This window comes from Clinocottus analis, unplaced genomic scaffold (assembly GCF_023055335.1).
Source record: "Clinocottus analis isolate CAN_PGR_092001 unplaced genomic scaffold, fCliAna1.0.p SCAF_17, whole genome shotgun sequence".
Lineage (NCBI taxonomy): Eukaryota > Metazoa > Chordata > Actinopteri > Perciformes > Cottidae > Clinocottus > Clinocottus analis.
Window position 1 is genome coordinate 16,133,546 of NW_027175898.1, and position 19,862 is coordinate 16,153,407.

At 45.4% G+C, this 19,862-nt stretch overlaps 3 protein-coding genes across 3 annotated transcripts in view; 1 reads left to right on the forward strand and 2 right to left on the reverse strand.

The window, feature by feature from the left end:
• Positions 1-2,689, reverse strand: part of pld1a (phospholipase D1a) — a 31,077-nt gene extending 28,388 nt beyond the window's left edge. The window contains exon 1 of the mRNA XM_068579929.1: positions 2,527-2,689. The gene's annotated coding sequence lies outside the window, so the exon portion shown is untranslated. The remainder of the gene's footprint in view (positions 1-2,526) is intronic.
• Positions 2,690-6,962: 4,273 nt separating this feature from the next.
• ghsra (growth hormone secretagogue receptor a) lies at positions 6,963-8,512 on the forward strand. Its single transcript, XM_068579932.1, has 2 exons — positions 6,963-7,815; positions 8,199-8,512. The coding sequence occupies exons 1-2, from the start codon at positions 6,963-6,965 to the stop codon at positions 8,510-8,512; spliced, it is 1,167 nt and encodes a 388-aa protein (XP_068436033.1).
• A 5,544-nt stretch (positions 8,513-14,056) lies between these two features.
• fndc3ba (fibronectin type III domain containing 3Ba) overlaps positions 14,057-19,862 on the reverse strand; it is an 82,708-nt gene continuing 76,902 nt past the window's right edge. The window contains 1 exon segment of the mRNA XM_068580100.1: positions 14,057-18,917. Within this exon segment, the coding sequence (XP_068436201.1) occupies positions 18,573-18,917 (345 nt within the window). The 3' untranslated portion in view covers positions 14,057-18,572.

The window sequence follows — 19,862 nt, forward strand, 5'->3', positions numbered from 1 at the left end:
GTATACAACAAAACTGCGCAGCGTATTTATTTGCAAAAATGCAACGTATGAGCACCCCTGCGACAGGAAAAGAAGACTTTTTTCCCTCGTTGCGACCGTGCGACACGATCTCCAGCTGCTTCTTCATCCCTCCACACCATTCAGAAATATTTCCTCGCGGCTGCTTCTTTCACTTCATTCAAAGTGTCACACACTGAGCTGTCAGCTGACTCTCCTGCTTCTGTCCTCTCTGGGTTTGTTTTTTCTCTCTCTCGCACTTTGTGAAAAGTGTCGAACTGTGGAGGAGAACACTGGAGGCGTCCACGGCACAGATTAGATTAGATTAGGCCATGAAAGTGCTCGGGGGGGGGAAATAAATAGATAACTTGTGAGATGCATCGTCTATTCCTGGACGTGTGGACAGAAGCTTGACATTTAAATAAAAGATAGATAACACAGGAATGAATTCAAGATATCATACACACAAATATATATATAAATATATGTACCCATTAACATTGAGTAATAGACAACCACTCATTCACGTGTATATATAGAATAAAGATAACATAAACCTGGCTTGGCATTCACACTTTGAGTGGTGCCAAGCTCCTTGTGGCGCAGATGGTACACACACACACACAAAAACACACACACACACACACACACACACACAGAGAGACACCTCTCTGTCTCTGCCCACACTAAAGCTGCCTATTATCTAATCCTTCACACTAGTCGGGGGGTAAGGGGCGGTCAGAGAAAGCGAGACACACAGTAGACGCCAGAAAAAGAGAGAGAGGCCACGAGTCACCACCGCCGGCGCTAACAAGGCATCATTGTACTGAAGGAGGGATGAAGCTGCTCTCTCTCTCTCTCTTTCTCTCTCTCTCTCTCTCTCTCCCTCTCTCTCCCTCTCTCTCCCTCCCTCCCTCCCTCTCTCTGCCTACCAGAGCCGGACCAAACCACCAAATTACAACTTGTGTGCAGTGACTCCATCTCGCCCTGATTACAGGGCTGAAAGTAAAGAGAGGACTCTTTTGGGCTCTCGGCCTAAAAAAAAAAAAAAAAAGGGGTCTGTTCCCCCCACAAAAAAAAAGAAAGCAAAGGAAATCATTTTATCCAGCGCTCCGATACGATGGAGATGAGTGGAACCTGTGGTGCCGACAGCGCGATAACGGTGAAGTCTTTTCAGTCCTGCCACAGCCCTCGGGCCGTACTTTTCAAATAGTCCCAGAGGATGTGTGTGTGTGGAACATGCACGTGTGGAATATAGATAGTTTCATCGCTTGAGCTCCACAAACCAATGCATGAACAAAATACTTAAATAATTATAATTTCTGTGGGGAATCGGGTGAACTAACCTGATAGTATGTTCAATAAAACTGTCACCTGATTGTCATCGGCCTCTAAAGCATAGAGCAGCTTGTAAGAGACAAAAATGAGCTTGTAAATGTTTTATTTTTGCATCTCACGGACAACTTTTTATCTTCTGCAGTCGGTCTCGTCCATATAACTTCAGCTCGAGTGACGACTCAAAGACAAAAAGGTTCTGGACGGGTTTCACCGCCGCAGCGTGCCGGCCTGCAGCGCACATCTGGAATGACTTCACAGGATACTAAATGTGCCTGAGCCGGGCACAGAAGAGGAAGAATATATGTGTTTTAAATCCTTTCAGAGAAGAAGAAGAAGAAGAAGAAGAAGAAGAAGAAGAAGAAGAAGAAGAAGAAGAAGAAGAAGAGCTGCATTAAAACTCTGCACACGCAGCTGCAACAACTCCCACCGTCCAGATTAATGATTGATATGAGCTGGAATCCTCATGGTAAAAACACACATGTACACACTCGCCTGGGGCAGGGAAGACAGCGGTGTGTGTGTGTGTGTGTGTGTGTGTGTGTGTGTGTGTGTGTGTGTGTTGGCACCGCAAGGGAGGAAAAGTATTGAGGTCATCCCTGTGTGCTGCTCGCCTTCTGCAGGGAGGAAGACTTCTGAATGCCAGAGGTCAGAAACAGTTGTATTCAGTTGCAAAGACAACAGGAGGAGAGAGAGAGAGAGAGAGAGAGAGAGAGAGAGAGAGAGAGCAAGAGCAGCAACATATCTCCAGTGCTCCCATGACATTCCAGCTGCAGCAACTAACTTCAACAACAGGGTGTCAGAGAGAAGGGACACACACACAGACACACACACAGAAAGAGACAAGAGACACACACACACACACACACACCTGAGCTGTCTCTCACACAACTTGGTGCAGTATTTCATGACTAAAAGTAAACACCATCTCCACACAGACCCGGACACGGAGATGAGCAGATAGTTTAAATACACATTTGCTGTGACCCTAACGTACACACACACACGCACATACACACGTACACACACGCATACACACAATGGCACCACACTCAAAACGCGCAGTACATTCCCCGGCACTGACATCCAGAACCTAAGGAGTGTCCGAGAGACACACACCCTGCACCCCCACTGCCCGTGGACGCAAATAGACCCGAGCACACGCACAGACGAGCGGAGGGAGACACGACCGACCTGCTGTGTGTGCGGGCGTGCAGCCCGCATGTCGCGGGAGTGTGACCGGCGCGCGTGGCTCCAGCGGCGTGACGTGGCGGGACGGCGACACGTATGAGGGCCTGGTCCCGCAAAGAGCCCTTCAGAGGACGGGGAGTCCTGCGCCGCTTCGCCTCCTCTGGAAGTCTGTAAGCGCGGCTGAGAAAAACTAACGGGAGGGAACTCGCTCCAAACTCCTCCGTGGGGGGCGGGGTCTGTGAAACTCTGGACCAATCACGGGGACGGATTCCTCCCACGGACTTCTCTCATTGGATAGGAAGTACGCTGTGGACGTTATGTGGAGGAGGTGAATGAGGAGGAGGAGGAGGAGGAGGAGGACGAGGAGGACGTTGTCATGATTATGATTTTTTTTGTCATATCTTTTTTTGTGTCATGCCTTTTTTTCAGAAATGTGAAAAAAAATGTGGTCATGACTTTTTTTTTCAAATGTAAAAAAAAATTGTCATACTTTTTTTGTGGACTTTTTTGTCATGCCTTTTTTTAAGAAATGTATTTTTTTTTTTAAATTTATAAATTATGATTTTTATTTTTAGTCATGAATTTGCCTCTTATTGTTACGACTTTTTTTGTCATACTTTTTTTGTCCACTTTTTGTTGTCAGAACTTTTTTTTGTCTTGTAAAAAAAAATTGTCACACTTTTTTTGTCGCCTTTTTTTTTCTTGTAAAAAAAACAGTCATACTTTTTTTGTTGACTTTTTGTTGTCATGACTTTTTTGTCGACTTTTTTTGTTATGCCTTTTTTAAAGATATGTAAAAAAAAAAATTTGGTGATAATTATTATGATTTTTATTTTTAGTCCTGAATTTCACATTTTTTTGTCACGACTTCTTTTTTTCGTCCTACTTTTTTTTGTCGATTTTTTTTTTTTTTTCTTGAAAAAAAATTTTTGTCCTTTTTTTATCGATTTTTTTTTGTCATACCTTTTTTGGAGAAATGTAAAAAAAAATATTTGGTCAGAATTATTATGATTTTTATTTCTAGTCATAAATTCGACTTTTTTTTGTCACGACTTCTTTTTTTTTTGTCCAAATTTTTTTTTGTCACGACTTCTTTTTTTATGTAAAAAGAAAAAATTGTCATACTTTTTTTTGTAGACTTTTTTTTTGCCGACTTTTTTCGTCATGCCTTTTTCTAAGAAAGGTAAAAAAAAAAAAAAATATATTATGATTTTTATTTTTTAGTCATAATTTTGACTTTTTTTGTCACGACTTCTTTTTAATTGTCATATAGTTGTGTGTACCTGTGTCTATACACACTGTGTGTGTTGCCTCTGAAAGAGCTCTGATCTAATGAGATGTACTTCATATCACATAAAGTACAAAACAATACAATATTTCGACCCGAATAAACTGTCCTGAATGAAACCAGATCTCTTCCTCCCTCTGGTGGATGAAAGGATGCACTGCGTCACTCACAACCCAAACACACACTCATTGCAATACATTGCTGCCAAATGTGTGTTTGTGTATCTTCACGGCAGGGACTTTACCCCGTGCGGCACCACCACACCCGGGAGGCAGAGTCCGGACGAAACGACGCCCACAAAACCCCCAAAGTGTGTGACTGAAACCTCTGGGGGTCCGGACAGAAACCGTCAGGTGGAAAGAACTGTCGCAGCAATAAAATCACCCAAAAAAAAAAAGTAAAACACACAAAAGTAAGACACACACAGGAGACAGCGGCTCACGGCCATAAAGAGAGCAAACAGAAAGAGCGCTCCTTCCTGACGCTGAAACACAGCCGTGGCATTTCAGTGTTGCTGCTATTACCTCCTGTTGTCCCTAGAAACAGTCCAATTGTGTCATTTCGTAAATAGTGGTTATTATTCCAGCGTGTTGTTGGGCCGTTGTCGTCATTACCACGCTTGTTAAGAGCGCAGGCCCGCCGACATGGAGCCAGATTACATAATCCAGATGTCCAGGCTTTTTTTTCCCCCCGCCCTGACTATTAAATACACACTTTCACATGTGCAAACACACACATTAACACACACAGTACAGTACACGTAGTGTGAGACACCAGTATACATACCAGATGTGATGAAAAGGTCTCACGGAAGGACACGAGAGCCCTGCTTTGGTTTCCACTACCAGGATCTCTCCTGTTCTCTTTCTCTATTTATTCATCTCTCTCTCTTTCTCTCTCTCTCTCTCCCTCTCTCTCTCGCATCATGATTCAGGGGTCATAAACATAAAGGTATCTGCTGGCAAACACAGCTCAAAGGGCAGACAGATAACAATATTTGAAGCATGAGGATCGCATCAGCGCAGGAGAAAATATAAATATGTAACTCTTCACACGAGGAGAGACATTTGGTCATTTGCATTCACCAATTAGGCCAATATCCGTCTTATTAATGGTAAAGTAACGGGTTTAATCCGGCTGAGAGACGCTCCGTCTCCACATACTGACTGCGTCTGTGTCGGAGTCTGTGTTCGGTGTCATTTGCAACACAAAAAGGTGTGTGTTGGACACGTGTTGGCGGTGAATGGAGCGCTCCCTGCGGCGCCACATCAAGGCCCTTGAGTGGAATCTGCGTACCGGGCCGACTGAAGCCTTTGTGGCAGTGAAAGGATCAGGTGTGTGATCTGTGCGGTCGTCCAGCGTCAAAGATGTGAACCCAGAAAACAGTTTGTAAACCTTTTAGAGGACAGCGTGTCCATGTGCAGATCATTTAATGATGTCATAATGTGATGGTTGAACCTTATGGGGGGAAACAAAATATGTTTCTTATCTGCGAAGCCACACCTTTAGAGCCGGTGGTTATTTTGACGGATCCTAACCTTTAAGTATCCAAACTAAAACAGGTGTCATCAACCACAAGGTCTATTGTAATAATGTGAACTGATATAATACAATAACCTCTGTGTGAGAAGACATATGCACAGTAAATGATGAGCAGCTAAATTACAGAACATAACTGGCAGCCATTTATACGTAAGTTACTGTAAAAATATAAATAAATAAATACAGTATATAGCAGCGAAATTACAGAACATAACTGGCAGACTTTGATAAATAACTTACTGTAAAGAAACCACAGTATATTACCACATAACTGTAAAGTATTTTTCACTGTAATTTTCTGCATTACTTTTGGGTATACAGTGATTTTTACAGTAAATTCTGTGATTTCTCACAGCAGTTTTTGTGTTTTTATACAGTACAATATGTGTTTATTAAATCCAGAGTAAATGACTGGATTTCACAGGTTTTTTTTACAGTGTGTGGTAAAAAAGAAAAAAAAAGAAAAAGACCATTAATTAAACTGGTGACCATTAACATGCAGGTATCACTACACTGACGCTCCTGTAGGTGGCGTTGCAGCACTGAGATGACTGTAGACACACACACACACACACACACACACACACACACACACACACACACCCTCCCTGGAGCAGCTGCTCCTACATGATGGTTTGGCGCACTGGGAGTCAGGACGCGCACGCTGGATACCTCGTCACTGGAGGAGCGTGATTCCTTTCTGCATTAACAGGCTGTGAATGTCTTTATTTCACTTTATTCTACTTGATAAAACCCTTCTGCAGAGCCACGTGGTGTGATGATGCTGGCGGCGCGTGGCTCCACGCTGGTGCTGGTGACTCTGATCAGACTGCCTCGGTTCCGTCGCACCGTCTTCGTCTTCACGGTGGTTGTTGTTCTCCCGTTCGTGTTTGGCCCACTTTAAAGCTTTTTTTTTTTCTTCCACGGACAGATGTTGACCGCTGATGTTGTCGACCTTGCCTCTGACTCACCGTCACGTGCTCTCCCGCGTCCGCGGCACAACTGTTTTTGTTTTCGTCTGACGCGCAACACGGAGGCGCGCGCCCGGTGATGGGAACTCTGTGCGACTCTCTGGCGCGTTGAAGGACTCTCTCGCGCTTTTCATCCCATGAGGCGCGCAGCTGCTGGAGGCTCTCACCGGCGCAGAGGACGCGGGACACCACTTGGCATCTTTTTGTGAATTCGTTATTTTTTTTGGAGAGCAGGTGTTTGTGCGTTTGTGTGTTTTTTTCTCTGCTGCATCTGGATTGGAATACAGCGGCTGCACTCGGGCCGGTAAGAGAAGTGTAACTCACAAATATCCAGCATGTAATTGGATTCGTTTCCAAGGACTTTACGCACAAAGCATCTTGTGGAGCGCGTGATCCTGAGAGTGGATCAGCCTCCTGTTGGAGGAGAGGATCCACTCTCTCTGCTCCCAAGTTCGTCCTCCCCAGGATTCCACTAAAAGATGCAACGCGGATCTTGACTTCACGCACGCGGGGAGGGTTTTACGCATTATCATCCACGACGACGACGATGGGAGCGAAGGGCCCCGCCAGGGGCCGCGAGAAGTCCCAGATGCGGGGCCGCCTCCAGCAGCCGTGAGATCACCTGCGCGGCCACAAGCATGCCCTCTTGGCCCAACCTCTCGGAGTGCTTCTCCCACAACTGCAGCTGGGAGGAGGAGGCCCGCAACGCCACCAGGACGACCGCGGACTTCGGCGAGCCGCCGCTCAACTACTACTCCATCCCGCTGCTCACGGGCATCACCATCGCCTGCACGATGCTGTTTCCGGTCGGGGTGACCGGGAACGTCATGACCATCCTGGTGGTCGGCAAGTACCGGGACATGCGCACCACCACCAACCTGTACCTGTGCAGCATGGCCGTGTCGGACCTGCTCATCTTCCTGTGCATGCCGCTGGACCTGTACCGGATGTGGAGGTACCGGCCGTGGCGGTTCGGGGCCGCGCTCTGCAAGCTCTTTCAGTTCGTGTCGGAGTCCTCCACCTACTCCACCATCCTGAGCATCACCGCGCTGTCGGTGGAGCGCTACCTGGCGATCTGCTTCCCGCTGCGCGCCAAGGCCCTGGTGACCAAAAGGCGCGTGCGCGCCCTGATCCTCATCCTGTGGACGGTGTCGCTGTGCAGCGCGGGGCCCGTGTTCGTCATGGTCGGGGTGGAGCGGGACGGCGCGCCGCCGCCGCCGGGCTTCCTCTCGGGGGCGAACGAGAGCGACTCCTCCCTGGAGGCCGGGGGGGACACGCGCGAGTGCACGATGACGCACTACGCGGTGGAGTCGGGCCTGATGGGCGCCATGGTGTGGCTGAACTCGGTGTTCTTCTTCATGCCGGTGTTCTGCCTCACGGTGCTCTACAGCCTCATCGGCCGCCGGCTGTGGCGGAGAGACCGCGAGACCAGCAGCAGCTCGCGCGTGGCGCACCGGGACAAGAGCAACAGGCAGACCATCAAGATGCTGGGTGAGAGGACACACACACACACACACACACACACACACACACACACACACACACAGTTTTACCATGTACATATATCAAATGAAGAGAATACAAATGATGTCACACGATACACGAGGTTAGAATTATGACAAATAAAGTAAAGGTGAACCACAGAATCACTAAACGCTTAAGTTGACATGACGTCACGCCTAAAACCATGCACACACACACACACACACACACACACACACACACACACACATTAACTTGTTTTGTAAGATAAGGATGTTCATAAATAGATCTCAGTTTGTTTGCAATTTTAGTAATTATCAACTTCTCTCCTCCTCCTCCTCCTCCTCCTCTTCCTCTTCCTCCTTCCCCCCCCCCCCCCCCCCCCCCCCTAGTGGTGGTGGTGCTGGCCTTCGTCCTGTGCTGGTTGCCCTTCCATGTGGGTCGGTACGTGCACTTCCGCTCGCTGGACGCTCCGTCCCCGCTGCTGTCCGTGCTGTCAGAGTACTGCAACCTGGTGTCCGTGGTGCTCTTCTACCTGAGCGCCGCCATCAACCCCATCCTGTACAACACCATGTCCTGGAAGTACCGCCGCGCCGCCGCGCGCCTCTTCGGCCTCGCCGACAGCCAGCCGCCCCGCGGCCGCACGGCCAGCAGCGTGAAGGGGGACGGCTCCAACGGCTGGACCGAGTCCACGGCCAGCTTCTAGAAGACCAGGAGCTTCTAGAAGAAGACCAGGAGCTTCTAGAAGAAAACCAGGAGCTTCTAGAAGCTCTAGAAGAAGACCAGGAGCTTCTAGAAGAAGACCAGGAACTTCTAGAAGCTCTAGAAGAAGACCAGGAGCTTCTAGAAGAAGACCAGGAACTTCTAGAGGAAGACCAGGAGCTTCTAGAAGCTCTAGAAGAAGACCAGGAGCTTCTAGAAGAAGACCAGGAACTTCTAGAGGAAGACCAGGAGCTTCTAGAAGCTCTAGAAGAAGACCAGGAGCTTCTAGAAGAAGACCAGGAGCTTCTAGAAGAAGACCAGGAGCTTCTAGAAGCTCTTGAAGAAGACCAGGAACTTCTAGAAGAAGACTAGAAGCTCAAGAAGAAGACAAGGAGCTTCTAGAAGCTCTAGAAGACTAGAATCTCTCGAAGAAGGCTAGAAGCGTCTAGGAGATGACTAGACGCTCTAGAAGAAGACTAGAAGCTTCTAGAAGAAGACTAGGAGCTTCTAAAAGAAGACTAGAAGATTCTAGAAACTCTAGAAAAAGCTCTAGAAACTTCTAGAAGAAGACTAGAAGCTTCTAGTTTTCTTCTTTCAGCTCGAGAAGAAGAAGTCTGATATTGGTAACACCTGAGCTAAGAGACAGATTCATGTCTGGTCCAAAAGATTCCTAGAACTTCTCCCCCTCCTGCTCCTCCTTCTGCTCCTCCTCCTCCTCGTACTGCTCCTCCTCCTGCTCCTCCTCCTCCTGCTCCTGCTCCTCCTCTTCCTCCTCCTCCTCGTCCTCCTCCATCATCTCAACATGTCTGGACATGAAACACTAGATCAGAGTCAGTATTTCTGTCTCTGCTCTCAGATCTTAAATCCTTGTGAGGAACCTTTTTTTAGTCTGTATAAAACAAAATGATCGGAATCGAACGCGCGAGCTCTCGTCGGACTGACAGAGAAAAGCAGTGAGAGGAAAGCGTCGCACAACGAAGCTCCAACATCAACACAACTTTGATTTCTCTTTCCTGCTGGATTATTACAGCGAGATGAGAACTCGTCCACTCAACACGCCGAGCAGCGATTCAGCCCGAGGGGGAAGGAGGGGGAGGAGGGGGGGGGGGGGGGCGTGCACGTGTACATGCACACGCACACATATAGATATAAAACACATCTACAATTGCCTTATATTGTATTCATACTCTGGATGACAAAGAAACCACTGTAGAATTTGTGCAGCACTGCTCTGTACTCCTTCAGAGAGGGGCAGCAGTGCTGTGTGTGTGTGTGTGTGTGTGTGTGTGTGTGTGTGTGTGTGTGTGTGTGTGTGACAAAGAGAGAGAGTATTTGCATGTGTGTTTTGTGTGCCAGGTGTCATGCTTTTCGATGTGATTATCTGTAAATTGCGCGAGAGAGCCTGTGAAGATGTCCCTTGTGTTCCTTTCTCGATGCTGAATGTGTCGTGTTGTTGTGTAGATAAACGGTCAGAGTTGTGTGTTTTGACGCCGCCCAAAGTGAAGATAGTCGATGTGGGAGTTTGCCTCTTGAGCCACAAAGCAGAACGCGTATTCATGTAAAAAAAAAAACGGTTTAAATCTCCTTCGATCGCGACATTAAGTTTCAGTTTGGTGCATTTTCAGCGGAAGAAAACTGAACCGTGAGACTGTAAATATAACGAATAGTCGGCTTTCTGAACCTCGTGACGTGCGCATCATGAGCGTCATCCATCTCAGGCGTCATGTGACTCTGGTGCGTGATGAGGGAGCGTCGGGGAGGTTTAACCCGCTCAACACCGCAGCGGTTTGCCTCCTTTATCCGCAAAAAAAAGGCGAAAAGAGGCCAAAAAAATGCCTTTTTTTGACTGAATATGCTTCATAACAAGCCCATGCTTTCCTGGATTGTGTTTATTGTTGCAGATGTCGACGCTTATCTTTCTAAAAAAGGTCTGTGGGATGTTTTTACAGCAAACAATACACTCAAGGACTCCTTTTTGACGCCTCTGGGTCATACTCGTGCTGGATGTTTATACTTATGATCACAATATTTTTTTTTTTTGCAGATATACGTTTTTTTCCCAAGACTTTGCCGAACAAATACATACAATAAACACAAGTATTGGAATGAATTTTGGGGTTCAAACGACGACTCAAACACAGAGAAAAAGAGGTCTGGAGCCCCCTGGAGGGTCCACAGTGTCCTACGGGTTGAGCAACGTTTTCATTGTCCAGAAGCTGAAGCTCCATGACAGCCAAGAGGCTCCACACCTGTGTCCTTTATATGATGAACGTCTCACTTGTCTCGTGTATTGAATCGCCAAAAAAAAGGTTTTATATTGCTTCAAGTCTTAAAAACAAGCGCAGTGGAGACGGTTTTCATGGGTGACGAACCAAAATACAACCAATCAAATATGCCAAAGGTGCCGACCGACACTATTCTCCGCCATTTTATTTTACTTTAAATGTGTTCAAGGTGGACAAACGCGAGTCATTTCACGTTGTCAAAGTGGACCACGCATCCTTCTTCTGGACGCAGAGGATGAGCGAGCGATGCTGATGTTGTACGTAGACGCTTTGCGGCGCTCCACACACTCCATGCTTCACACTCAGCAGTCCGAATCACCGCAGCAGCCTCCACTAATCTGCACTGGATTAAAAACACACACACACACACACACAGACACGGCCTCCGGGCTCTGAAGAATGTATAAAACGAACTGTACGATGTCATGACATGCTATTTATTCATGAATGTGTAATTAAAACAGTAAAAAGTTGATTCATATTTGATCTTGAAGATGTCTGTGAACATCTGCCGGGTGACGTGTCTGTCGATGATGAAGTCTTGTTCAAGTAAAAACTAAAAAACTCATTTCTTCTCTGCGTTTTCTTCCTCTTCTTTGTCTATAAAGCCATATTATAAACCATATATGAATATGCCATATTCATATTGTGTGGTATATTACTTACGGTGTTCAATACATCCACATGCAGCAGTTTTTTCTTCCATAAACAAGCTGTGATTCACAGTTTTACACAACAATCGCTCATACATGTTGGTTTCAACACATGGAGCATCTGCACAAACCCCATGAAAAGTAATGAAGCGGATTCATTAAACGGGAGCTGACTCGTGGACGACGGCTGGTGGGCGAGGAGGACGAGAGAGGACAAAACAATTGTGCGATGACAAAAGACGAGAAGTCGAACCGACGAGTCAGACGTCACGATCGCTTATCCAGGTGTGGGCTGTGCAGAGGAGAGCGAAAACATCACCTGCAGACAAAGAGGAGGTTGGATTTGAAGAGGAGTTCACTGGAAATATAGTGTTCACTTTCATTTGAGAACAACTGACTGTGGATTCCTTCGAGCTGCCGTGCAGAACAGAAAGCATCCAATCAAACAAGTCTCCAAGTCTATTTTCTCCAGGCTACTGAAATGCGATACACAACCTTTGGCAGGTAACTCGAGGCAGTGCTGTATCTACAATAATGTACAGTTCATTATTGACGATACAGCGCCGCCTCGAGTACCTTATTGCTTAAGTTTTGGACATTTCGATGTGTGTCCTGATGAAATGTTCAGGGATCACTTCAGGTCCGACATCTCCTCCTGGAACGAGTACATCTGCCTGTAAACGTTGAGGGATCCCTTAAGTCCTCTGGGGACCACGCATGCCTCTCTACAAGGATAAAGGTGTTTACTGTCATGGTGAAAAGAGACAACGGATTAAACTCGGCGACTCGGTCGGCTCGGCAGCGACAATGCATTAAAAAAAGACATTAAATATAGATATACAGAAAAGATAAAACACAGACATCGACGGCTTGAAAGCGACAAGAGGACTTTGTTAAAGTTTCCTTTCATTGCTTGTATTCATTTCTCTTCAGCTGCACAGTTGTGGAGATATTTCAGTCGGACCTCAAGTGGCCGACGTCCTCTCCGTGGGGTTCATAATAAACACCGGGTCGCTCCATTTGGTGACACGTGCGACGCGTCGTGCGCTCTTCTTGTTCCATCGATCTATCCGATTGCAGAAATGCGCCTCGACTGTGATTACACGGCCTCACAAAGGACATTACGTCTCTTCTCTGCCTGCAGTGAAAAAATGATGCTTTTTATTGTGAATTCGCCTCGCAGTCGATTGAGAATCACGAGAAATAAACGCCACTTAAATGGCACTCGCTGGTTTGTAGCTTGACTTCATTGAAGAAATTGTGCTCGTTGTTCTGAGTTTGTGCTCAGGGTTGAACGCACTTATTGTGAGTCGCTTTGGATAAGAGCGTCAGCTGAAGTTGGCTGCTTCAAAGATGCCAGAATTGGCACATCTGACACCGCAGAACCTAAATTATGTGCACGAAATTTGATCTTTTAATCAATATTGAACTTGGGGGTTCAATATCTGGCTCCGGTCCACTTTGACGGGAGGAAAAGAGGACGTTTTAGGACATTTACACCACATTCAGTCACCTAAACTGAGCTTTTTAGCCAGAAATTCACACAGGACCAAAACCCAGATGCCTTCTGGGTGCTTCACCCTTCAGCTTTATTCATGACCACATTAAAATACGGGAAGATTAAATCAAGCATTCTGATTGGTTGAGAGTGAGTACGAGGTGTAGTTTATTTAACCAATAAGGGACGAGAGGCAGTGCTGTATCGTCAATAATGTACCGTTCAAACCCTTGAGCAGTACATTATTGTAGATACAGCACTGCCTCGAGTCCCTTATTGCTTTCACAATACCTGCAACATTATAAACAGTAATAATAATCTGCCTAAAGCCACCAAACGTTGTGTATCGCTTTTCTCCGCTGCGTGTTGGGTTCAACACCCTTTAACTGGACATTATTGTAGATGCAGCACTGCCTCGAGTCCATTATTGCTTTTACAATACCTGCGACATTATAAACAGTATTAGCTGCCTTTCAGCACAAAATAGTTGCAGCCACCAAACGTTGTGTCTCGCATCTCAGTAGCCGAGAGAAAATAGTCCCGTATGTGCGGTACATTATTGACGATACAGTACTGCCTCTCGTCCATTATCGCTTAACTATTTGATTGGTTTACTTTTGCATTATATTTTCATGCTTTTAATGGTTTAATGTGAAGCCCTTTGGATGGCCTCGTTGCCGCTCGGCCTTCGCTTGCAGCGCTTCTTCTCAAGAACGAGTCATCCTTGTGTGTCAGAAGACAAAAAGCCTCATTTACATGCAAGAGTTTGTCTGACAGGATGTCGTCCAACGTGAAGAATTACAACTGTTTTAAAGCATAACTCAAGACTGTTAATCCTGATTTAACGCTCTCCATCATAAACTACCCGCCTGTGTACATAAAGGTTTATCTGATGTCATCATTCTCTCAATAAATCTCACAGATTAAAATCAATACCGATGCACAACAGTGAAAGTCACGCCGTGAGTCAGTGTGCCGAACATCTCCTGAGTCTTTATCTGACGAAAAGTCATCCATAAAAATAAAAAAAAGAACCGTACGTGGATATAAAGGTATAATTAATAATTAAACACACACAATAAAACATACAGGCGCACTCAAAAGTCAGAAAAGAAAATCAAAACATTTATTGGGCATAAATATATTATATATACGCTACCGATACAGTTACGTCTTACATACATAGGGTAGTATTTGCAAAAATCTATACATTAAAATTGATATGGCAGTTTCTTTTTATATAATGCATATGAAAATGTCTAACATTTACAATACAAGAAGAAATGCATGAATTTTTCTTCCTTTTTTCTCTCAATTCGTCGACCGTGACAACGTTGGAATGTTTTCGTTTTGATATCGTGAGGTAAAAATATGTCGATTTTTTTTTTGTCTCGCTTAAAAAATAGTTAAATACCTGTGAGTGTCTATGCGTCTGTCAAAACCGCCAAATTCTCAGTCAGAAATTCTCTGCTAACTTTAAAACGTACAAAAAAAAAAAAAAAAAAAAGATCAGAAGGCACAGACGTGGGACTGCTGGGCAAAACAACAAAATATTAAAATAAAATAAAAATTGTCTCTCATTCTTGACGTCCGAGCCAAATGTGCAGGAGCTTCAGGAGGGGGGGGGGGGGTAAAGGGGCGGGGCTTTAAAAATCACCAGCATATAAAAAAAAAATACAACAAAGCACATATAAAAGGGAGTCAGTACCCTGCCCACATACACACAACCTTCAGTTAACACACACTGTGTCAACCACGACAACACTAACTGAGCCTGAGCCGGGCCAAACACCCCTGTGAGGGGGAGTAGAGGGGAGTAGAGGGAGGAGAGGGGGGATTTGGGGGCGTAAGGAGGAATACAAGGGAGTAAGGGGAAATATGAGGGGATTACAGGGGAATAAAGTGGAATATGGGGGAGTAAAGTGGATTACAGTGGATTACAGGGGGGTCAGGGGAAATCAAGGTGGAATAAAATGAGAAAAAAGGGAGTAAAGTGAAATAAAAGGGAGTAAGGTGGAATAAAAGGGAGTAAGGTGAGAAAAAAGGGAGTAAGGTGAAATAAAAGGGAGTAAGGTAGAATAAAAGGGAGTAAGGTGAGAAAAAAGGGAGTAAGGTGAAATAAAAGGGAGTAAGGTAGAATAAAAGGGAGTAAGGTGGAATAAAAGGGAGTAAGATGAGAAAAAAGGGAGTAAGGTAGAATAAAAGGGAGTAAGGTAGAATAAAAGGGAGTAAGGTGGAATAAAAGGGAGTAAGGTGGAATAAAAGGGAGTAAGGTGAGATAAAAGGGAGTAAGGTGGAATAAAAGGGAGTAAGGTGGAATAAAAGGGAGTAAGGTGAGATAAAAGGGAGTCAGGGGGCTGTGGGTGGGCGACATCACACGGAGGGGTTTCATGACAGAATACCTCACGTATGACCCGTGGACTCTACAATGCAACAGGCTGTGTGCTCACACACACACACACACACACCTTGAGTGTGTGTGTGAGAAGCCCCTCCCCTTCCCCCTCTACGAACTGCCCTCTCCGTCTTTGTTGCTGTAGTTGTTAAAAGGCGCAGCAGCTCTCCCTCCAGTAGTAACAGTGACGCCAACCACAGAATAATTAATGCCAACGGAGGCGACGGCGTCTGAAGAGCGCTGGAATCGGGACTAATGCTCGGCGTAAAAACAAAAAACTAAAACAAAAAGTGCTTGAACTCTGTTAGTCACATCGCGTTAGCATCCTACAGCTCTACAGATACCTCTGAATATCATCTCTTAGCAAAATACTGGATACAAAACACTAACTACTGCTAAACCTGCACCCGCCAAGAACATCACCACCTGCACGAAATCATCGCATGATTGTGTGTTTTTTTTTACCTTTCAGTGTGAAATCAGGTTAAAAACTCTCCTTTGAAAGGGGGGCGACGTTTAAAAAAAAAAAAAAAAAAAAATTAAAATGGCACATTTTGCTTTACAAAATAATAAAAGATATATTGAAAAAAAAAAAGCATAATCACAGATTGAGTTAATGTTTTTTTTTTTTTGTCGTTTTTTTTCCTTTTCCGAGAGAATAATAATAACAATGATAATAATGGTGACGCCGCGTCGTTACAGAAGAACATCACAGAACCCTTTTAGACGAGCGTCTAGTGGACACGAGAAGCCTGCGCTTTGGCAATAACACAGTCAAAAGATACCAGAAGCTTCATCATAACACTAATCATAAACAAAAAAACAAACAAAATGGAAGCCAAAGGCGGCGACGCTCATCCCCGACACAGACGACTTGAACTGAGGCCTCGCGCTGCTACGTGTCTCTCTAAGCTTTACAAGAAGCGCTCGGCTGTGCACGGCCGCCGCAGGAGATGAGAAAACAAAAACAACAACAATACATTTGGTTACATGTTGAAACGATAACTTGCACACGGACTGATGAGCTACAGGCTCCCAACAGCTGTAAGAGAAATACTTAAAGGGTTACTGAGATAAGGAATGCTGGCCTTTAATCATACGATCTAACATACATCCATTAAAAAAAACAAAGAAAAGAAAACATGCTACAAGAAAAAAACAAAAATTAGTATATAACTACACTTGTCTCTTAATCTTTAAACAATAAATAAATGAAGATTGCACTGTAATTGGCATGTAAAGTACTGTATGCAAATATATAAAGTATAAATAAAAACCTAGAGAAGGACTCTGCCTTAACTTTCCCATCCACTTTGGCAAAGGTTGTTTTTGTTTGTTTGTTTGTTGTTGTTGTTGAGCGAGTAAACCACTTTGCTTACTGACGCGCACACGGGAGCGAGAAGGCACGGCGTCGCCAGAGGACGAGATGCAGCGTCACAAACAAACGGAGAGAACAGATGGAGGAGAGGAGGATGGAGAGACGGAGGAAGAGGATAACTGACGGGACGACGGTGACGAGGGTCAGGGCTCCTCTTCGGTGAGGCCTTCGTCCCTGAGGTGCGTTACAGGCTGCCGGCGGGCGCTACACCACCCCTCCATCACACCTCCATCACCCCTCCATCACCTCTCATCCCCCCTTTTCCCTGCACCCCCACCTGACAACTGATCGAGCTTCTTTGGATCATCAGGGTTTGTGTCGGGCTGTACCTTGGCTTCGTTTTATTTTTTTCGGGCTTGGGATGAAAAAGGGGGGAGTCAGGGGAGGGGTGTGTGTGTGTGTGTGTGTGTGTGTGTTAGAATGCCCTGTTGGGTTGCGTCGTGTTCCGTCGAAGGCTTGTTTGGTTAGTGAACATTAGTTCAAGTCTCCAGAGAACATGTCCGTCCAGAGGAGAGGCCACAGACCTGCTACTGCTCCCATTACATGTCGATAAAGCACCTTTTGATAGAGAGAGAGAGAAGGAGAGAGAGAGAGAGAGAGAGAGAGCAGAAGGAGAGGGAGAGTTGTGCATGGGCAGAAAGTCGGGGATGGATGGAAAGCATGAGAAGAGCAGCCAGAGCAAAATAAGGTCATTACAAGATGGTTGAGGAGGAGGAGAGTCTTCAGACGAATGGATTCACAGACGAGAGACGACAGCTTCAGCTCCGGCTAAACTCCAGGGTTGTGTGTTGTTTTTGTGTGTTTTTTGAAAGGGTTAAAGCTCAAGCTAACCCGGTTGACGCACACAGAGCTCTGAGGAGCGCGGCTAGCTAGCTAGCTAGCTAGCTAGCTAGCGTGCCGTTAGCGTCCCGACGGGGAGGGTCTAACGCTACTTAAAGCTACAGATAAACATGGCCGCCGGCGCAAAAAAGGGCCTCGACCGAGGGCCAATCGGACGCTCCGCTCGCCACCGGCGCTCACCTGTTCACGCCCCCCCAAACATTCAAACACCTACGAGGACTTTAACCCGACCTCAGAGCCGCTGTTTCGTGAGCACCGAGCGTAAGCTCCTCCCCCTTTGCCATCATCTTATATTACATCACTTTTATAGCATCATAGATATTTTTTTTGTTTTGTTATAATATATATATTTATATATATATTTATATTGTGTGTATATATATTAGATTACTGGGTTTCCATTCTTTTCTTACGATATAATAAAATCACAGGATAGCAGCATCTGGACACGTGGATCGCATCACTTTGGTAGCTGAATTGAGTGAATGTTAAAAAGCTGAAACTGAAGTTGCGAAACAAAAACCGGATAATAAAAAAAAAGGCGAAAGCGTCGTCGGCCTACACTGGAATATGGCTGAAATGAATAAAGACTGCAGCAACAAAAGAAATTTAAAAAATAGAAAAGAAAATTACACATTGAAAAAAACAAAAAAAAACAAAAGTAAGGCAACGACTGTCAAGAAATATACACGTTCTCTAATCAAATATGTTGAAAAATACAAGATAAAAACATGCAAGTCAGTCTCCAACGAACAGGAAAAAAAGCTATTTTAAGGCTTTGATTATCAGTTTTTCGAGGCGCAGCTGAGAGAAGAGACCGAGTGAAGACGGGTCTGATAGTGTGACTTAAAAAAAACAAGAAGAAGAAGAAACGACAGCGTACGAAGCCGTAGAAGAACATCGAGTGTTTCTGATTTCGTTTCTTTTTCGTCGACGCGTTGCGTTTCCTTTTGAAGAGTCTCTCTGTGATGTTTGTTTGTTTTCCTCTTTTCCATCCCGGCGGTTCGATGCTCGCTCACTTCATGAAGAAGTACTGCAGCAGGCAGGCGATGAGGATGGAGAAGCCGGCGAACACGCACACGATGAGCGCCGCGAAGCGCTCGTCGCTGGAGATCAGGCCGCCGGCGCCGCCGCAGCCGCCGCCGCCACCGGCGCGGCCCGGCTCGCCGCCGCACGGCTCCCCCGACGCCGCCGCCGCCGCCTCCTGGCGCCGCAGCGCGAACGAGGAGGAGGGGCTGAGCGGGCCGCACAGCTCCTGGCACGTATCCTGGCAACGGCGGCAGGCGCCCACGCGGAAGCGATAGTCCGTGTTGCCCTGGAGACCGGAGATCTGGAACACGCCCTCTTCTCCCTTGAACACCTGAGAGGGGGGAGGGAGGAAGGGGGGGGGGGGGGAGGAGGAGGGAGAGAGAGAGAGGGGGACGTTTAGTAGACATAGACGGACTGTTTGTTCTCTTTCAGGAGATTTAGAAACAAATAAATATGATAAACGTCCTGCTTGAAAAAAAAATAAAAAATTAAGGATGTTAATAAAAAAATAAAAATTAAATAAATAAAAAAATATTATATAATATGAAAAAATAAAATAATAAAATAAATAAATAAACGTGTTTTTTTAACGTAGTGCTTAAAATAGTAATTAAAGTATGAAACAGTTAATGATACAGTTAATAAAAATTACAATTAAAATAATGTCCTGCTTAAAAATGATAATAATAATAAATTAAGAAATTATAATGTTATTAAAAATGAATAAAATGAGTAAAATTAACACAATAAATGAAATAAATAAAATAAATTACAAATAAAATAACGTGCTGTTTGAAAAATAAATAATATTATAATGAAGAAATGATCATGTTCATAAAAACGTCTGTTTTTAGGATGTTCAGGAGGGAAATCACTCGCTCTCTCGCTCGCCCGCTGTGTCACGGTGACATGTGACGCTCGTCTCCGTCGTGCGAGCCGGTGAAGCTCTCAGCGGAGAAAACACTTACAAAGGAAATTGGTGCGAGCCGACTCGTGGGCACATCTGGCAGGATGTCAGGGCCACGCGGCGGTGTTTAAAAAGATGTACAGGCATCGATGCACACCAGCTGCTCGCCCTCGCTCTCTCTCTCTCTCTCTCTCTCTGAGATTCTCTTCTGCAAGAATCTAAACTTTCTTCCCTGAATGTGGAGTCAATTATATTTATTGAACAATGTGCAGCAGCTCGCTGGTTAAGCCCCGCCTCCAATGAGACGCTAGCCGTTAGCGTCACCGCTCTGCTCACACAGTGATGGAAGCACAGAGAGAAGCACTTCCT

Excerpts from the sequence above, each read along its gene's own strand:
- ghsra (XM_068579932.1), top strand. The coding sequence starts at position 6,963 with ATGCCCTCTTGGCCCAACCTCTCGGAGTGCTTCTCCCACAACTGCAGC. Across the intron at positions 7,816-8,198 it reads GCAGACCATCAAGATGCTGG|TGGTGGTGGTGCTGGCCTTC; the intron begins GTGAGAGGACAC and ends CCCCCCCCCTAG.